Below are 21,017 nucleotides of genomic sequence, written 5' to 3'. Positions count from 1 at the left end.
AGAAATCATGTACCTATTAGTAGTAACTCGGTTACCCCCTGGAAATCTGCCAATACGGCTGATTTTCACTAATTTACCAACCCCACTATTTTTTCATATTTTTTGTAGATACCACAGTGATATTATGTGTTTCAAACCCTTTAAATGGAATAATTACTTCTGCTACTCAGACATTTCTGTTTCAAATTGTGAAATGTTCTGCTTAACCAAAGGAAAGTAAAGCATGTCAGAATGGCCTCTTGTTTTTTCAACAGGTACTTTTTAAGTGTAAGGCAAAGTTTAAGAAATAAGAGAAGGTATTATATAAGTACAAAGTCATCTGCTCTTTTCAAAACAATTAGCAACTATATCATTACTTTGGAAGTCCATTATTAAATCTGGCAAAAATGTCACACAAAAGCAAGGAATCTCTTTTTACTTATTTAAAACTTTATTTTAATTGGGTTAACTTGATCTGATTAAAAAAAAAAAGTACAGTGCAATCAGTATAACATCTGATAGGTGGTCTAAAGAATTATCTTGATTCTACCAAAAAAATTAAAACTTACTTTCATTTAGCCAAAGCACTTTTTTCTCTTATAATTTTTTGGACTCCAGATGCACAGAATTTAGCAATTTGCCTTTTGAAGATTTAGTAAGGGAAAAGAATTAAAACAGTTTATTAAACAACAGAGGCCTAGGTCCCCTGATCATGTCAGACTTTTTTTTTAAAGAACAGTGAAAATCAGTTCTGACAACTGAGATTAGGAAGGGATACTTCACTGATAAAAGTTAGCCTCTCATCAAATTTTAGCACTTTCTCTCCTCTCTTCATCCAACTCTGGACATCTCCCGTATTCCTTAAATAATCCAAACATTCCCATTACTCAAGTTAAGCAAGTCCACAATCTAGCCAAGTGTTTTGTTTCATATCACTTTATGCAAAACATTTATTTGTACATCACCACCTAAAATATTCCTGTTAATTGATAACACTCAAATTCATTCTTCCTCACCTTTATCTCTATGTATGAAAGAACTGAGTTCACACAAATGACTTCCGAAATAAAGTCATTTTTTTTCATGTCACTAAAGAAAAATCTAACATAGGCAGTCTACATTTAATACAATGATTAAACAATAAACTCATAAAAATGAGAAAGATATTTTACCCAGAAAGAGGTAAAATATTGTGAAATCCCTAGTTCATGTTCCACAGGTACCTCCCCACCACCCCCCCAACACACACACACAACCACAAAGGTAAAGCGTTACTACCTGGCTTCCTGTCCTCACTCCAGCACCAGCGGCTCCTCTATCGCCCTATCACAGTGAAGTGAGAGGAGGTAGATGGTAGATAAAAAAACTCTCCCATGCCAACAGCAACAGGGTACCCAAGCAAGCATCAAGCCCTGGTAACGCAGGAAGCTCTGGGATTAGGGTGGGCAAGCTGCACGTAGTCCCATGCTACCTAGAAAAAGATACCCCCCCCCAAGGTGGAAGGAGCCCAGCCTCACTGAGCCAATACTTGGTAAATGTAATGCCTTTGTGAAATTTAGAAAAGGCCCCCTTCCTCTGGGGAGGTTTATTCTAGGCCAGGGCACATGTCTTGATGAGCAGGATGAGGTCTGCATTTCAGTCTCCGCTTGCCCCCAGTCCAGGCACTCTAAAGCAGAAACAACCTACAGAACCCTGGGCAGTGGCCCTGGAGGTGGGCGAGGTGGGGAGAGGATTCTACAGCTTCGCCCGGCCCTATCACAAGTAGGACAGGGATGCCCTATCAAGGAGATCAACCCCTTCTTCCCCTAAGAGAGGCAGTCACACAGTTCTACCCAAAAAAGCTCAATTTCAGTCAGCTCATGTACAAAGACAAAATTTAAAGAAAAGACATTTTTAGAAATATCTCTGTAGACCATATAAAAGTGCTGGTTATAAGAAAATCAAACACATTTGATGTTTAAAGTTTTTTCTTTTCATTATTTTGCTTGACCACTTGAATATAAAGGTCTCAATAAAATATGTTTAATTCCCTCTGAGATTCATACCCCATGATCCTCCATTTTTATATGGCCAAATATCCTAAATCTGGTACTTGCAATAGCATACTCATGATTAATGCAAATTACCTTTTACACCACCAAATGATCCATAAGTCATATTGCAGGCTGTTCTCTGAAGATTATGTTCATACATCAATTTGATCTGATATTGGTTTCCATGTTCCACATTACCCAAGGTTCCTAAGGAGAAAAAAATTACAGAATTGCTTTGTATTTGTTTACATTTAAAAATATTCATTTCTTCTCATCCTCCACCCCAATTCTAAGTAATTCAATTTCAGTGAAATTTAAAATGACAAAGCACTAAAACAATGCGTATTATGAATAATTAGCATACTGATGACACAGAATTCCAGCACAGTTAGAACAATTTAAGTCTTGGGTAGATTACACCATTAGATGAAATACCACCTTGGGTGACATTTCTTATCTATTTCCATTATGTTTGAGTAAAGTATAATTATTTTAAATAAAAACAGAACCGTTCAATTTTAGTTCTGAAATAAATGAGGTGAAGTTCCTTATACTTAAACAATAAAAGAGCAAAGACATGACTCAAAGTGTCTTAGAAAAAATTCCCCACACTTTCAAGCAATTCAGCTTCCTGTCCCAACTTTCCAAATACTCAAGCCCCTAATACACTATATCCTAATTTAATGGATAGATATTCTAAAGTTTCCTTTGGCAAGTAAAGAGGACAATATGTTTTATTTGAAGTCCTCGAAGAAGAATCTCCTTCAAAGCAAAGATACTTTTTCTGCATTTAATAGATCATATGTACTATAATTTCTTTCTATTTCTTTCCAAATTTGAAAAGATTCTTTTTTTAATAAAGATTTTATTTATTTGAGAGAGAGAGAACATGAGTGGGAGGGAGGGGCAGAGGAAGAGGGAGAAGCAGACTCCCCACTGAGCAAGAAGCCTGATACAGGGCTCGATCCCAGGACCCCGAGATCACAACTCGAGCTGAAGACAGATACTCAAGCGACTGAGCCACCCAGGCACCTCAAGAAAGATTCCTTACATTTATTTTACTCTCTGGTTGTTAGGCTTTCTAGAGGACTTACAGCTGAAGCTATGTCCCAGTAACCAGGCAAGAATGTTATATTAAAAGAGGTGATAGAAAAAAAAGGATTCAGAATGCAACTTTTCCAGTGAGCATCTTTGTCTTTCATTCAAAAATGCAAAATTTAAAGAAAAACTTAAAATACAGAGCAAATGAAATAGTCCCCAAACGGGATAGTATTAGATCATTAAAACAATCTAAACATATATGTCTATCTGTATGTATGTGTATACATATTTATACATGAGCATTTATTTTAGTCCAAAAGGTTTTACCAATGTACACTGAGGTTGTAAGAACCAAAATATTTCTATTTCCATTTTAGAAGTGAGGCAAGTACCCTAAGTTAAAAAAAAGTTTAAGGGACACCTGGGTGGCTCAGTCGGCTAAGGGTCTGCCTTCGACTCAGGTCATGATCCCAGAGTCCTGGGATCAAGTGCCACATGAGGCTCCTTGCTCAGTGGGGAGCCTGCTTCTCCCTCGGCTTGCCACTCCCCCTGCTTGTGCGTGCGCGCGCTCTCTCTCTCTCTCTCTCTCTCTCTGATAAATAGATAAATAAATAAATAAATAAATAAATAAATAAATAAATAAAATGTTTAAGAAATTTTCCCCCAAATCACACAGCTGGTAAAGGACAGAGTACTCAAAGGAGGTCTTTAGAGTTAGCACCATATATCCTGGTGCCTGGCTGTCCATCATTTTATAACTTGGAAAAAACTTGCCAATGACAATTTCCTTAAATAAACCAGCCATCAAAATACATCATTTCCACCTCCACCTTTCTTAGCCTGGCCTTTTCTTCATTTGGAAGGTGAAGGGTTGAAAGAGAAAACTAACAGGGGAGAATTTCTTGGAGGAAAATCACTTCTCTGATTTATGCCCCTGAAAATGGGAACAACAGACTTCACATACCAATAGAATAATAAACAAAGAGAAAGACTCAAATTTGCCTGCTAACCCTGATAGATGAAAGCTTTGTGAAATCTAAATGGTAGTAAAATCAGTAAGGTGCAGGGAAACGGGTAATCGCAACCACATGGGCCAAAAAAAAAGAAAAGAGAAAGAGAAACACACACACACTAAATAACTCACAGCCTTAACCTTAGGAGAGGTCCAGCCTACAAGAAACCAGGAAAAAAAAGTTCCAAGAAACTTGGAAATTTGGTTTGTCCCTACAGAAATTACAAATTTCATCCTGTACCTAAAACCAAATCAACTCCTCTGAGTAAGGAATGCATTTACACATGTTTGCTAGCTGAAAGGTCAGTGAACACAGGGGTCAGCATTCAATACTTAGACAAACTTGGCATGAAATGACACTAGGATTTGTGTTCTGCAAAAGCTCCAAAGGCAGTAGTAATCTTCAGATTTCAGGTAATAGCACTTTAAAACTTAATAATGCACCTATGGAGAACAGAAGACAATTTGTCTTCCTTAGATACTACTTTGGAATAAAATATCTGAAAAATATAAAATTTCTGACCATTTTTTCCTAGAGAAGCATCGATGACACAGATTAAAATTACTTATACACAGGTTTTGTCCTGGGATATACAGATTGAATATAGCAAGTGTATCTCTATAAATACAGTCCATGTATAGCTAAAATTAATATGAAGTTTCATTGGGGTGCCTGGGTGGCTCAGTCATTAAGCGTCTGCCTTCAGCTCAGGTCATGATCCCAGGGTCCTGGGATCGAGCCCCACATCGGGCTCCGGGCTCTGCAGGAAGTCTGCTTCTCCCTCTCCCACTGCCCCTGCTTGTGTTCCTGCTCTTGCTATCTCTCTCTCTGTCAAATAAGTAAATAAAATCTTAAAATATATATATATGAAGTTTAATCAATTAGAAAGTAAAATGAATATTAGAACACTGATGCTATTGGCCTTATTTAAACATGATGTGATTTAAACAAAAAACTCTCTGGAAAAATCAAAGGTCACCTTGACAACAGTTTTTGGTGCAATTTTAGATAACTGTGGAGAAATCTAATGAAGTTAAATGAAATAAAAGCCATTACAGAGTAATAAATTAAAAGGTTCATTGTGTTAAATAACCAAATTAGATTATATAAGCCTATCAAAAGTAAAGAACCACATCTTTTTGCCCACTCACAGCAAACATTAAAATTCTATAAATATGTCAAATGCTTAGCAAATGCTTGCTGAAGTACATAATTTTTGGAAAAGAATATTTAAGAGAACATAATCAGTATGGCTTATGCTCACACATCTGTAACCATTTACTCAAAAACTGAAGCCCATCAGAAAGGAATCTGAAGAATGGATAAAGAAAACATGGTATATATATACCATGGAATATTATGCAGCCATCAAAAGGAATGAGATCTTGCCATTCGCAACGACGTGGATAGAACTGGAGGGTGTTATGCTGAGTGAAATAAGTCAATCAGAGAAAGACATGTATCATATGACCTCACTGATATGAGGAATTCTTAATCTCAGGAAACAAACTGAGGGTTGCTGGAGTGGGGGTGGGGTGGGAGGGATGGGGTGGCTGGGTGATAGACACTGGGGAGGGTATGTGCTATGGTGAGCACTGTGAATTGTGCAAGACTGTTGAATCACAGATCTGTACCTCTGAAACAAATAATGCAATATATGTTAAGAAAAAAAAAAGAAGAAGAAGAAGATAGCAGGAGGGGAAGAATGAATGAGGGGAAATTGGAGGGGGAGATGAACCATGAGAGACGATGGACTCTGAAAAACAAACTGAGGGTTCTAGAGGGGAGGGGGGTGGGGGGATGGGTTAGCCTGGTGATGGGTATTAAAGAGGGCACGTTCTGCGTGGAGCACAGGGTGTTATGCACAAACAATGAATCATGGAACACTACATCAAAAACTAATGATGTAATGTATGGTGATTAACATAACAATAAAAAATGGGAAAAAAATAAAATAAAAAAAGAAAGGAATCTGAAATGCCATGTGATGCTTTTCCTTTAGGTATGATAAGGTGGGCTAACTTCATTTCAGCAAGACCCTGCTATTTCTCTATATTAAGCATGCAATTGATAACATATCACCCACCAAAAAGAGGTCAGCACAGCATCCTGACTATGAAGGGTTGTTTGGTGTGTCCAGGAGGTCTCCTCTAGTATGCCTCAAATCTTTTTTTAGAAGCACACAGCATAAAAAGAAAACAAAACCTATTTGGGGAGGGAGCAGTTGGAGGTGAGAATGTCATGTTCAGCTAACACTTTCATCTGTTGACACCAGCGGTTTTATTTAAACTAAAAAATGTTTACGCTTGCCCTGTTATAGTAAAAGCTAGGTAAAAGTTCAGTCTGGAACCTCAAGAAACATATTCAACAGAACAAAAATATTAACTTTCCTGCTTCTCAATTCAAGCCAAGCCAGAAAAAATATACAAATTGTCAAATATCATAAGAGGCTGAAGAAATGAGAGACAGAATAGGGAAGTGAGGTGGGACCTAAGGGACTGTAGTTTAGAGGAGAATACAAAGCTTGCAAATGAATACAAAGAATAAAAGAGCAATAAAATCACCATTCCCATGACAAATAACTTTCATTTTCAACACTAATTTGAAGGAAAATACCAATGTCCCATAAACAAGTTGTGACCAAACATGCCAGTTTCTTTCAGCAGGTCTTTTGGATAAACATACACTTTATCACTAATCTATTATGCCCTATGCCCCAGGGAAACCCTAGAGGTTTTGTCTTTCAGGGCCATCATTCAAATGGGACCAGGGAAGGCCAAGAGTCTTACGTAATTTCTAGTTTGCAGGATTCTTCCCTCTCCTGCCCTCCTAGAACCTCCGGAAGGGACCAATTCTCCGAGAAGTATTCAGGGGTAACTGTGCACAAGTTCTCCTCCTCCGTGTCCTGTGAAACCCAGTTAATAGTATCACCTCACGGTTAAAAGCCTAATGATGGAAAACAGAGGAACAACTTGATGCATGCAGGAAAGTAGCCTATATCACATCTTCTCCATTTATTCTGGAACACTAAATATTTGCCCTATCACTAGGAAAAGCAACATCTTTTACCATGAAACCAGTGGGAGTGTTTACCAATGACAGAGAGGTACTATATCGGGCTTCTGACTTATAAATGGAAAAGTGGAAAAGAAAATGACAGTGGTAACAAAGGAAAAAAAAGAAGAAGAAAAATAACATACAGTAATAAAGAGCCCCTACCAATTGCCTCAGCACTACCCCAAAATTAGTTCACTCACACAGTCAACATATGCCTACCATATACCATAGTCCAGGTTACCAAGCCTGCCTTTGAAATCTAACAGAACTTCACCCCCAAAAAGAGACTACTTAAGAATATCCAGCTCAGGGGCACCTAGGTTGCTGAATTGGTTGAGCGTCCGACTCTTGCTCAGCTCAGGTCCTGATCTCGGGGTCATGAGTTCAAGTGCCACACTGGGCTCCACACTGGGTTAAGGGTATATAAATATACACATATAAATACAGTAAAGACAAATCACTACTCAAACTGAAAGCAAAATACAAAGAAAGCCCAAATAAGAGAATGAGTATGAAAAATTCAAATCCTAGAAGCTAATATTTATAGCAAACTCCAAAGACCACCTCTTGTATGAGGAACAGACCCCCAAACAATTAGCTTTATTGTACCCATAAAAAAATTTCCCCAATATTGACATCCATGAAAATAACTCTCTCAGCTTGAACTAAAATTTATCTAATTACTACAACAAAAATTTTTAAGTTAACTTTTATATTTAATAAGGATCAAAATGCTGAAACCAAACTATAATTAACTGCTATACTGGTACCTACAGAACAGTGTCAGGGAATGACAAGTGCCTTAAGGCAGGCTGAGTAAAAACAACCAAAAGCCAAGAAATTTGAACTGTAAAGAGAAAACACTTAAGGTTCATCAAAGAAAGAGTACTTTAAACCACCATGACTCTCAGCATCTAATGCATTTTGTTGTTGCTATTAAACATTTCTTAAAACCCAAATGTCCTGGATAAAAGGCACGGCATAAGGAATATAGTCAATGGTAATATAATAGCGCTGTATGGTGACTGATGGTAGCCACAGCAGAGCACAATGTATAGAGAAGTGGAATCACTGTGTTGTACACCTGAAACTAATGTAACATTGCGTGTCAGCTATGCTTTAATAAAAAATAAAAGTTTTTTAAAACACTCAAGTATCCTAAGTATACAGAATTGGCCTCTATTAGTCACAGACAATCCTGGACACAATTCCTGAGAAGGAGATTACAAGGAATCCTCCCCTAGAAATTTACATATGCATATAAATAGCAAACCAAAAAAAAAAAAAAAATGTAATAGCCTAAGTACTTGAAAAAATAAATGAACAAGGGAAAATGTTAACCAAGATAAGATAATCTTCAACCATAAGATAATCTTCAACCAAATGTTTTGTGTGTTCTCTAGCAAGTGAACATAAGTGAGTATCTATTCTTACATAATATTAAAAGTTTTTATATTAAGGTGTTTTTAACACAAATTTTACATTAGAAAAAAATGTTTCTTACCTGAGATAGAATAGACACAAAGTTTTCTAGAATGCAACACAGCCAAATGAAGCATTTCAGTACCTCTGAAAAATGGGAAAAGTTTTTAAAAGTTTAAATATCAATTTCAGATGTAACAAAAAAAATTATAAAATTTTTAAAAGAGATTATAACCACAACATACTATCAGTAAACTAAAAATTTAATACATAACATTCAAAACTGAAAAATAAACGTAACAACAAACACCCACTTTGACAATCCCAGAGGCTCAAGGACTCTGCCTCAAGGAACTAACTGCCTGAAGTCAAGGGAGCCTCCCAGGAGAAGTCACATCCGAGGCCGCTTCATGAGGGCTATCCCTTAATACAGAGATCCAAATTCTGGCCCTGTCTCTCTGGGTAATTATCCTATGACCTTGGGCAAGTTACTTAATCTCTCTGAGCCTGTTTCCCCCTCTGGAAAATAAGAGGTTTCAATTAAATGAAATAAAATCATGCAACAGCACCTTGTAAAGTATAAAGCATCACAGGATGCTAATCATTATTAGTAAATGGCATATGTCACTTCCAGCTCAGAAATTTTATTAAAGGCACTGAAAATATTTCAGTTTGGACTAAACTGCCACTGTCACCAATACACTTCTCAGCCCCTATCAAGTGGTTTCCAAGATATAACACAGTCTAGAAATCCTAAGTCCAGTCTTCAAGATCAGGTCAGTGGATAGAAATGAGCAAAGGGTGTAAATGGCTGTGGTCTGCTGCAGAGTAGGGCCAGACTAGAGGAAGTAACTACTACTCAGTTCTGGGCATGTGGCCAAATCTCCACATTTTTTCAAGAAAACCCAGAAAGCAGGGATTTTATGTGAAATCTCTGGTTCTTAAATATTGGCAACTCTTTTAAATTTAAAACACATCTGCAAGCAGTCCTCCAGTGTACAACATCTGATACAGACTCTGTTTGTTCTAAACTAGAAAGACTATAAATTAAATCCGAAGACCTGGATTGGGGTCCTGATTGTGCACCTTGGCATCTGTGTAATCATTTAATCTTTCAGAGTGTTAGTCTCTCATTTACAAAACAAGAATTATATTAGATAATACCTGCAAAACATCGTTTTAATGAATGTAAATGCTCACCATTCACTCTACTACCAGAAAATGCAAAAAATATATACAACTATCACATACTCAATACTGACTTCAAAAAAATTTTATTGCCCTGCACACTCAAAACAATTTTTCTATCATGCACAGGAAAAGAACATTATGTCGTAGAAAGATAACAGAGTATGGCATCAGATAGACCTAGGTCTAAATCCTGGCTGTGTGACCTAAAGCTCTGAGCTCTAGCTAGTTTCATTCTCTTTAAATACAGATCACATCTCATAGATAAGATTAATGAGATAGTACCGGTTAGTTAATACTAGTACACTATCCACTCATTAATGTTAACCCCCTACCTTCCAACAAGTGACTACATAGATAAAAGCTATACTTAGGACTACTGAACAGAATGATCGTGACAGCACCTCCCTCTTTTAAAAAATGAAAAGATAAAAATGCTTTTTTTAGAGGCAAGAATCCTTCTGTCTCCTTACTTTATAAACCTATCATGCCTAATATATGCTAGGTATACAAAGGGCACCTAATCATCATTTACTTTTAGATGGAGTGGATATTTACCAACCACGTCGGACACAAAATCTCTCTGATCCAGCCTATCACAGTACATAAAAGTCCTACCTCATGCCCTGCCTATAGCATCCATTCAGAATAAAACATCACTAGAAGGGGGTCAATGTTCAAGAATGGTTGTTCAAGTTTTTCTAGCAAGAGTCAAGGCCCTGAATAAACGGAAACTGGGGCCAGTAAATTATGACAAACGAATGTAGTGAGTCAAAATCCAGAGCTCAGGGTATTCCCAGACTTAGAAAGGCAAAGGGAACTTTAAAAAAAAAAAGGTAAGGAATAATAAGACCACCTCTATCTATATAAATTTTCACAATACATACTTTTATAATGATTAAGAAACACAGGCTCAATTTTAAGAAAACTCATGTATGAAAATAAGATAAAATCAGCAGTATCATCAGGAAATAAAAAGCAGACATATTACACAAAATGCAAACTAATAAACAGCTTCCTAAAATAAATTTGTTTTAAAAATCAAGTACTTTGAAACAAAGCTCTTGTAAAAGTTAGATTTACTTTGTGGATTGAGCTGGCTTCTTTTAAGAAACTAAGGACCTTTCTACACCAAATAAGTGCAGTAATTCATTTTAAAGCTTCAAAGTAAATGTCAAATACCATAACTGCTACTTTGTCTAATTATTTAAACAAACATTTATATAACCTAGGCAATTAGTGCTTTAAGTAAGTGAATACTTTCTACTTCTTTATTTATTTTAAATAAAGCTTTTAAAAGCTTATCTCTTTTTCTTTAAACTTCTGATAAACCTCTGGCATGTTAGGTCTGTCACCATAAAAAAAAAGTCCCAAATTATTCTCATAAATCTGCAGGTTTCCATATAAAAAAATATATATTCATCCAGTACATGAGGAACACCCAGGTAACAGTAATCAGAAAATATATTTAACTCATGGATAATCCTTTTTTTATTTAAGCATCCACAAAAATGACAGTCAGGGAATGACATCCTCCAAGTAAGATAAAATGTCAGAATTAAGGAGCTGTACTGGGGCGCCTGGGTGGCTCAGTTGGTTAAGCGACTGCGTTCGGCTCAAGTCATGATCCTGGAGTCCCGGGATCGAGTCCCACATCGGGCTCCCTGCTCAGCAGGGAGTCTGCTTCTCCCTCTGACCCTCTTCCCTCTCATGCTCTCTATCTCTCACTCTCTCTCTCTAATAAATAAATTTTAAAAATTAAAAAAAAAAGAATTAAGGAGCTGTACTTACGAAACAAACTTCCCTACTTCCACTTGCAATATTGGATCTCGTAGATGCACTTCTAGAAGCAAATCTTCAGCTTGAGTTCCATCTCCTGTTTTTACAGGATGGGGGTTAAAGATTCTTAGGTATCCCATAAAGCTACCCACAATTATTTTATCTGTAGAGAGATGTTTTTAAAAGATATAAGAAGAAACAAATATTAGCAACAAAATGTCTTTGGAAATAAACTTTCTAATGTCTAAAAGAAAAATTTAAAAATTAAAACAATCAAGTCTTGCTTCATATACAAAGGCTAATCTGCCAGCAGATGACATAATTAAAATGAACTTATTTTAATGACATAGCTTTTCAAAAACACCTTTTTTTATATCACCAATATTCAAGCATACTAACATATTACATGTTTTTCATAAGCCTTGCTTTGATGTCACTCAGTCAAAGCAAGTCCTTTCACAAAAGACTAGTATAAGGTTGTACACTGATTTCATCATAGAGTGTCAACTCTACAGCTGTCGAAATCATTGTATTCAAAAGAATTCTGAGCCCTCACTAGATAGAATGCTCTGATGAACAATGTCTGTACTTGGACACAAGAGGGGGAAATGGTAAGATAGGTGTTGTGGGTTGAATTGTGTCCCCCACGCCAAAAAAAGATATGTTGAAATCCTAACCCCCAGTACCCGTGACTTTATTTGGAAATAGGGTCTTCATAGATCAAGTTAAGATGAGGTCATACTCAATTAGGTGTACGATAAAACTCTCTTATAAGAATAGAAAGCGGGGTGGGGGGTCGGCCTGGGTGGTGCAGTCAGTTGAGTGTCCAACTCTCGATTTTGGCTCAGGTCATGATCTCAGGGTGGTAGAATCCAGCTCCCAGTCGGGCACTGCACTCAGTGCAGAGTCTGCTTGAGACCTTCTCCCTCTCCCTCTGCCCCTCCTCTCTGCACTTGCTCTTTCTCTCTCTCTCTCTCAAATAAATCTTAAAAAAAAAAAAAAGAAAGGAAGAAGGAAGGGGGAGGGGAGGGAGGAGGGAGGGAGGAGAATGCCATGTGAAGACATTTAAGGAGAAGATGATCATGTGGCAATGGAGACAGTGATTAGAGTGATAAATCCACAAGCCAAAGAATGCCTGGGACTACCAGAAGCTGGAAGAGACAAAGAGGGATCCTACGGGCTTCAGGGGTAGGATGGCCCTGCCGACACCTTGATTTTGGACTTCTAGCCTCTAAAAACTGCCAGAGAATAAATTTCTGTTGCTTTAAGCCACTCGATTTGTGGTACTTTGTTATGGCAGCCCTAGGAAACTAATACTTTAGGTGTCAGTTTTGAAATTGCTGTATTAGTATAGAATATTGACTTTTTTCCATCTACTTAAAAGTAGGAGTTCTACATACTTATTTACTGAGAGCTTATCGCATGCCAACCAATGGTCTATGTAACTTTTATGTATTAACTCATTAAATCCTCATAAGAACCATATGAGAGAGGTACTATTCTGAGAATTTCAATCCTGAATACAGACACCAGGAATCTGCTGCTAGATGATCTGATGACAGATCCCAAGAGTTCTATACAGTCTCTAGAGCCATGCTGTTCCCATCCCCTACTAAGGTTTGGCCAATCAAACTCTTCTTGCATTTGGGAGATCTATGCCACTCTCACTCCAATCCCTCTTTTATTTATATTTATCAGAGTTGTTTCCTATAACTTGTGACCAAAAAAAATTTTTCAGAAAGAAATTGGCAGCAGAGAATAAACTGTAGGTACCAATTCCTGCAGGGATATTTGGAAATTGGTTCTTGAGTTGAGTTGGGACACAAAACAGTAAGACTCTAGGCAGGGTTAAATAACAATAAAATTGTACACGGTGACAGATAGTTAATCAAGTTAACCCTCCAGGTATCTGGGACCCTGTGCCCACTGCAGGTGACACTCTGGTGGACTGGATAGCTGCTACCCTAGGCCAACTGAACAGGAAGGAGGAATGCCAAACCATATATAAGATGGCTTTTCTAAGAGCACTAGATAATTTAAAATAAGAGAACGGTAAGTTTAAACCTCAAAATTCCCATCTCAGGGTAAAGAATAAAATTCAAGGTCCTTGGGACTCTGCAGAAGGAATTTCTTTCTTCTTATATCAGTGAGGCTTACCCACTAAGAATCTAATTCAGGGACTGATTCTGTAGGTTTTAAATTACAGTAACAAATGAGTATGCATAAAAGCAAAGACATTCATCACAAAGAATGGGATTACAATGTTACATAATGAGGTTTCTAGCAAAGTCTAGAAGGCTTGAATATACTTAAACCTCCAAACTTTTCTAAAACACTCCTCACTGAGCTTCCTATGTATCCCGCCATGCCCTAATCCCTATTTCACTCACTAAATAACCAAGATTCAACTTCAACACAGCACTTTCTTCAGAGACAAGAGGAAGACAGGATGGCGAAGTCCACACGGTGACAATTTAACCCCTAGAATCAAAATGTGTATGTATGAGTATTAAAATAGTAGAACTTTTATAGTAACCAGATCTCAGGTAACCGTCTAATTCTCACAGATTTTAAGCTATGATTAATGGGATCCCCAGGAATGAAATGAACGACTCATTAAGACCCTTTTTTTCCCAGTGGTTCATTTTGTTGTTGTTGTTAGAGTAGTATTCAATTGTAAGAAGGTCCTATAATGTGTTTATCAAACTCAAGCCTTTTTTGAAATCTATAACCAAAAATATTACAGGTCTCTGAAAAAGACTAACTCAAGCCACCATATAGACAGTCATGGCATCTCACCCATTTCCACACTGAAGTCAATTTACAGACTCAGAGTCCCTTGAATAAAGACAATACAGTGTACAGATGTTGCTGTAACACCACACATGTCTCATATAAGTTTTCCTCAGATCCTTCTCTACAGGACAAGTAGTTATTTATCCAGGTACACTGAGGAAAGGGAAATACCCAAACTTTGTGAGAATACTGAATACTGGCTCTGAGTTACTACTAATTCTGGAAGCCTAGAAATATACTGTTGTTGTTAATTATGGAGACTCAGTGATAAATGAATTTTTTAACTTAGTTCACCCAGTGGGAGAGCAAAGCCAGCCTATGATTTCTCACCGAGTTTCTGAGAGTTTAAAGGAAATGTATTTTCACAGAAAATAGTAGAACATCCTTTTGGTTCCCTAACATGTACATGAAGGATATTATATGGGGAGAGCTATATGGAAGCCAATGGAACTCTATCTCCCCATCAGGGAGAAAAATCTAAATCAATACCACAGGTAGAGGTGCCTGGGTGGTTCAGTTGGTCCGACTCTTGGTTTCAGCTCAGGTCTTAATCTCCAGGTTGTGAGTTCAAGCCCTGTGTTGGACTCCACACTGGGCATGGAGCCTACTTAAATACATACATGCATACATACATACATACACACATACATACCACTGCTAGGCCTGATTTGGGGTAGTTTTCAAAATTCGATGCCAAAAAGCATTAATATGCATATGTGGTGATTCCTACCACATCCCTGTTTAATAACCAAATCTGTCAATATTCAAGTTTAATGGGTCTTATAGAGAGAGTTAGGGTTGATCAGTATAACTTAAAGGGTAACCCCAAATTCTTCTTTTTTTTTTTGTAACACATTTTATTTAGTATTCTTACAGACTACACAAAATAAATACTAGGATAATTCAAACATAACACAATATATATTTTTTCTATAGGAAAGCACAAGGAGAAGACAAAAGTATTGTGAGTCTCAAGAAATTCTGAATGAAATAAAAAGTTCTCCACAACAGTCCAGCTGTATATATTTCCCAAATTCATTTTATGAACCGTATCAAAATTCTACCAGTCCAGATATATTCAATAATTCAAGATCTTCATCTTGGGATACATCTACTTCTACAGCTGATATGGAGGTCACAGACTTTGAAGAGACAAAGGCAGACGTGTATTATTATGGCTTCATCATTCTTTTTCTTTTGACTTTAGTATGTCTTGCTTTATATTTTCTGTGAATATATCAAATAAAATCCTTTTGATAATTTTTCAAGTTGCCAGTTCTTCACAGAAATGTTACATTCTTATTTCAGGATTTCCTTCCAGACATTTTCAAGGTAATTGGCTTGCTACAATATGGGCATTCACCAAATATGATGTTAAAATTCTGTCTACTAGTCGGTAGTCCTCTCAACCACTCATATAAGCATATTTGATGGAAAGGCTGTCCACAATGGGAATTATCACACACTTGATCAGGAATGGCGCCATCAAGTTGATAGGCATAACAAATCCCACAATCCATAGAAAAATCAGATTTTTCCAGGTTAGCACGAGCTGGAAAATCTATTTCTAAAACATCTTTCAAGTTTTGTAACAGACTATTTTCTGGATCCCACAAATGTATGTTTCTGCTCAGCTTAATTCCCAGAGGTTTTACCACATGGTCTGCTCCAAGAAAGCAGCACTCAGGAAGCATAGTAGGATGCCTGGGGTCAACGTTTATATTTATTGAAGCATTATTTCCTAGTGCAATTCTGCGTGCTGTTGCACTCCGGGTAGGTTTTTCTGGCTCAAGTACCCAAGTCTTCTCATCGATTTCATCCATAACATCCCAGAATGCCTTCAGTGATTCTAAGGCTGCCAAAAACTGACCGTAAATGCTTATTAAGGAGCTCTGTGGTGTCCAGGAAACAGAAAATGAAACAGGAAAATCCACAAAACAATCTGGTGATTCTGCAGGGTACTTTGCCTTCAACTTGAGGGTAATTAGATGCTTTCTACCAGAAGCATCTTCAGCTTTTAACTTGATGGTACTGAGACAAGTAACCACCTATACAAGTTTATCCCAACCAAGAGTTCCTATCTCTTCAATAAGGCTTGCGTAGAACTGGGGAGGAGGAGGTGGCGCATACAACTCTTGCTTATTCTTTAAAGCAACCTCCAAAATCATCTTCAACTCCATCATAAAGCTCATTAGATCAGGAGAGTGCTGCATTCTCTGTTGTACTATTTGATGGTATCCATTAAGTATTGCTCTCAGTTGCCAACTACATAATAATCTTGCATTCTTCATTTGTAAATCTTCAGGCAACACTATTCTAAGGTGAAAATCACGTCCCTGAGCCGAAATGAATCCTTCGTACACTGTTTTCGCCCGGTTCTGAGGCAGAAGCAGCGGGCACTGGCGCAACAGGCTCGCTTCCATCTCCGCCGTGGTTCGTCGTCTGTCCCCAAATTCTTCTATATTCCGCATCTTGTCTTTCTTGGAGCCAACTAATACAACCTATCTACTTGAATACAGTTTTAGATCTTAATAATGCATTTCTCCTTTCTAAACAGAAACAGTTTGCTTTCACTGGACAGGAATAGGCATATATCTTTAAATGTACTTCCCACAATCCATTCTGCAGAAACCAGGACTACCTCATCATCATCTCCTAAGAGCCAAATGATGCTGAAAGAAATATGAGTGAAACCCAGGGATCTCCAAGGATCCTCCCCCATACTGTCTGGATCAGTAGTAAATGAAACTACTACAGTTCTCTTTAGGCAAGCATTAATGTACTACATCCCTCAGGAATACAGGCCTAGACCAATTCTCTGGTCCCTCCATCTCTACTCAAGACCAAGAGCCCTAACCAGACAGAAGGTAGTAAAAAAAAAAAGTAAGTAGCATAGTTACACAGCCCAGTAACCAGATACAAAACAGAAGGTATCCCTCCAATATGACTTCTTTAAGTTACCATACAATTTTTTCTACTCCTCCATCTTAATTTTAAAATTTTTCCTTCTCTCCCTCAACTATTACATATAAGTTTGGAGATAGATTGTACATACCACTGAGTCTAGAGGCAGCAGAATATTGGAACGTGATCATGACTAAAAGACAAGGGAAAGGGATATCACCCAAAGATCCTGGACTTGCACAGCTGGGGCTCCCTGAAAGTGCCTCTGAAGCAGTACGCGTGCATGGTTTTTATCTCCCAATGCAGATGGGTAACAGCACGTGCTTGTGGAGTTGTACAAGGGACAGTTGCCCCATGCGAGACATAAATGCTGAGTAGCTAAAAGATAAATGTAGTAGCTATTTTTCAGTCAGCTTTATGTGTTTTCCACTTAGGATACTTGTAGTAAACTCTCCTCCAGGCCACAGGCTGGCATGGAATCTAAACTGCACCACTGAGACTCTCCTACTCACCCCCACTTCTTACTATCTGTCTCTCCCATGAATCTGAATCTTGAATTGAGAAGAACAGGAAAGTAAGTACCACTTTAAATGCATGGAGTCTAATTTCAACTGGGATCTCAAGATTAGTAAGGAATCCTTCTATATATCAAGTTGGCTTTGCTTAAAACAATTTCAAGATGACTAATACCATCTTTCCACTCTCTCATCACTCCAAAGAAAAGTAGGGGTCATTATTGTCTCAACTTCCCAAACTGACCTGCAAATTTCTCTTCATCTGTATCCATTCTTACCCTCTTGCCTTCTGTCACAGTGAAAAAAAAGTTCTCACACCTTCCATCTGCACACCTGATCCCATCTCTGACTGTCTTCTCTGGATCCCTGCTCTATTTTTTTCTTAAGATTTTATTTTTAAATAACCTCTATACCCAACATGGGGCTCAAATCTACAACCCTGGGATAAAGAGTCACATGGTCCACCAACCAAGCCAGTCAGATGCCCCATCCCTGCTTTAATATATCCTCTCTGCTATACATTGAATTTTTCCCACTTGTCTTTACCCTACATTACCACCAGTCATCATCCTCCATTCTTCCTTTCACAGCTAAGTTTCTTTAAAGGGCCATAAACACTCAGTCTTCTCTACCTCCTACTCCTTCAGTCACTGGGCAAATCTAGATTTTGTTACCATTGTGCCCACTCCTCCACCCTCGCCAAGACAGAATGCTGTTTCCAGTATCATAATATGAAAATGAAAGTAATGATTTAATAATTGTTTTCTATCAACAAATAGAGCTACAATAACTTTTCCATTCTGGTATGAATGGCTTTCAGATTTAAAATTTTTTAAAAATATAATTTTCCTTGAAAATAATTTCTAAAAATACTTCAAAATTAAAAATATTTTAGTAGCTCCACCTAATTTTGCAAAAAAATGAAAACAAATTTTACAACAAATGAAAACAAACTAAATATTGTCTTGTAATATTTTTCCAGTTCCAAGTCATATGACAGAATCAACACAAACCAGAAAAACACAAAGAGCAAAACAGCAGTAAGAACTATATTTATCAGTCTGCTACCTAAATATTATAAGGAAAACTACCTTCAAAATTAGGGCATAATTATGACAGTTCACTTAAGTTCTATAAGTACACTTTAAAGTGAATAAGTATACTTTAAAAAATGAAGTCATTTTTATTTTATGTCTGTAAAGTTTTGCTCCAAGAGGCATGGTCATAAGTTGCTTACCTTGTCCATTTCCAGTATTGTCAACGTCAGCCAAACACAAACAGCCTTGATCAAATTCTTCTTTTTCTCCCAGAACAGTAGACCACCAATCACGGGCTTTAAATAAAGACATTTTCGTTCACTATAAAAAGAAAGCATATATTTATAGTAAAAATTTACTTCACACCATGAATTATAAATTAATTATGTCTTAAAGCATAGCAAATTAAACTTGGACAATGTTAAGAAAAACATTTCTGAATTTAAATTTAAATTTTTTATATTTTGCAGAAATGTGTGAAACCACAAATCCAAACAACTGGAAACATAATCAGATATTTTGCAAAGCCATTGGAGAGTCAGTCTGAAAAATTCTATACATAAATGTTGGGCCAATTCTTTCTTCTGGAACATTTGGTAGAGAATGACACAAAGTATCAAAAAATATTCTTTGGAGGATCAAGATTCAAATTCTAACAGCACTAATTAGTACATAATTCCTTAGCAAAATACCTGATTTTCCTTCATTTTGGTCTTTGGAAAGACCACAGCATCTCTTGTCACAATGGATTGCTGAGAAGAGCAAATGAGTTCAAATGACTAACACTGGAACTGATACATTACAGGGACTCAAAAAGCATTCACACACTTTCCCCATTCTAATTGTAGAAAGGCAAAATGGAAGAGGGAAATTCACACCAAAACACAACCAGGAAAACTGAGTGCACAGGCATTTATACCACTATGTCACTAACCACCTGTGACTCAGGCAACCCATAAAATCTCCCTCTACTTTGATTCCTCATCTAGAGTGAAGATATGCCAGTCACATCTACCACTGATATTGATATAGTAAATGTGAAAGCCCACTGGACTTCCTGAATTACAACACAAACATCACACACCCTGGGATTCTATGGAAGTTCACTTATCCAACATAAATGAGCCTTTTCTTCATGCTACACTGATTTAAATAATTGTTAGGAAATGCAATCAATTTTCCTTATTCAAAGACATTCCATTCTATAAGGCTGCAGCAAACCTTAGCAAATACTTCTCCTAGGGAAAGTAGAAAGTTAGGCTCCTGTGAGCCTCTAGTCACAATATTTTCATGAATCAATCAATACATAACTTTGTTTTTTATGTGTCTCTGTTTAAAGATACTTTATTTAATATACTGTTGATTCACGAACATTCAAGCTCAAGAGTCAATAACGCTATCACTGGGGCGCCTGGATGGCTCAGTCGTTAAGCATCTGCCTTTGGCTCAGGTCATGATCCCAGGGTCCTGGGATCGGGCCCCGCATCGGGCTCCCTGCTCCGCGGGGAGACTGTTTCTCCCTCTCCCTCTTCCCCTGCTTGTGTTCCTTCTCTCGCTATCTCTCTCTGTCAAATAAATAAATAAAATCTTTAAAAAAAAAAAACACTATAACTCATACTTGAAGGAAGCTTATCTGATACATATGTTTTCTCTATAAGGTACATAGCAACCTTCTCACACTTAGGAACATTAGACAGCCCTTCACCACTACATCTGGGAACCTTTTTAAGCAACAAAAATTTAAAAAAACAAACAAATAAATAAACCCAAACCACAGAGATGTGGAAAACATGGCACTAAGTAGACCATGAAAAGGATGCTTGTATATAGTATAAGAGCTGAAACAAGTAGGCAGTTACTGTGGATGATATCTGCTGGGAATATGTGCGTCAAGTGACTCAAATTTTTTGCCACTCTGTGCATGATCATGAATGACCCAAAAGCACCATGAGTATTGACTTTGGTATTACAAATAAATTTTAGCAAACAGGTAAACTCACAAGAAGGGAATCTGCAAATAATGAGGATCAACTATACATTTAAAAAAATGTAGGGCACCTGAGTGGCTCAGTTGGTTAAGCGTCTGCCTTCGGCTCAGGTCATGATCCCAGGCTCCTGGGATAGAGCCCCACATTGGGCTCCCCTGCTCTGTGGGGAGTCTGCTTCTCCTTCTCCCTCTGCCTGCCACTCCCCCGCCTGTGCTCTCTCTCTCTCTCTCTCTCTGTCAAATAAATAAATAAAATCTTTTAAAAT

General features: G+C 37.4%; 3 protein-coding genes across 9 annotated transcripts in view; all 3 read right to left on the bottom strand.

Annotated features, from left to right (window-relative positions):
- Positions 1 to 21,017, bottom strand: part of BBS9 (Bardet-Biedl syndrome 9) — a 479,889-nt gene that overhangs the window by 447,485 nt on the left and 11,387 nt on the right. For 4 of the 7 annotated variants that reach the window (XM_027574543.1, XM_027574546.1, XM_027574545.1 and 1 more), the window contains 4 exons: positions 18,965 to 19,085; positions 11,525 to 11,675; positions 8,628 to 8,692; positions 2,106 to 2,219 (listed from right to left, as the gene is read on the bottom strand). In XM_027574543.1, coding sequence (XP_027430344.1) covers positions 2,106 to 2,219; positions 8,628 to 8,692; positions 11,525 to 11,675; positions 18,965 to 19,076 — 442 coding nt within the window. In that variant the 5' untranslated portion in view covers positions 19,077 to 19,085. Of the gene's footprint in view, positions 1 to 2,105; positions 2,220 to 6,855; positions 6,968 to 8,627; positions 8,693 to 11,524; positions 11,676 to 18,964; positions 19,086 to 19,456; positions 19,517 to 21,017 lie in introns of those variants that run through there. The other 3 variants (XM_027574544.1, XM_027574547.1, XM_027574548.1) reach the window with 3 other exon arrangements.
- On the bottom strand, positions 15,348 to 16,751 carry LOC113911706 (E3 ubiquitin-protein ligase FANCL-like). Its single transcript, XM_035723291.1, has one exon. It carries the CDS (start codon positions 16,129 to 16,131, stop codon positions 15,613 to 15,615), a length of 519 nt encoding a protein of 172 aa, XP_035579184.1. The 5' UTR covers positions 16,132 to 16,751; the 3' UTR covers positions 15,348 to 15,612.
- LOC113911707 (E3 ubiquitin-protein ligase FANCL-like) lies at positions 15,613 to 16,751 on the bottom strand. The gene has a single exon (XM_035723293.1). The coding sequence runs from the start codon at positions 16,729 to 16,731 to the stop codon at positions 16,357 to 16,359; it is 375 nt and encodes a 124-aa protein (XP_035579186.1). The 5' UTR covers positions 16,732 to 16,751; the 3' UTR covers positions 15,613 to 16,356.

The sequence above is a fragment of the Zalophus californianus genome, chromosome 12 (assembly GCF_009762305.2).
Source record: "Zalophus californianus isolate mZalCal1 chromosome 12, mZalCal1.pri.v2, whole genome shotgun sequence".
NCBI classification, from domain to species: Eukaryota; Metazoa; Chordata; class Mammalia; order Carnivora; family Otariidae; genus Zalophus; species Zalophus californianus.
The sequence above is the reverse complement of the archived record's forward strand: the minus strand, read 5'-3'. Positions and strand labels throughout refer to the sequence as shown.

Excerpts from the sequence above, each read along its gene's own strand:
- LOC113911706 (XM_035723291.1), bottom strand. The coding sequence starts at position 16,131 with ATGGATGAAATCGATGAGAAGACTTGGGTACTTGAGCCAGAAAAACCT.
- LOC113911707 (XM_035723293.1), bottom strand. The coding sequence starts at position 16,731 with ATGGAAGCGAGCCTGTTGCGCCAGTGCCCGCTGCTTCTGCCTCAGAAC.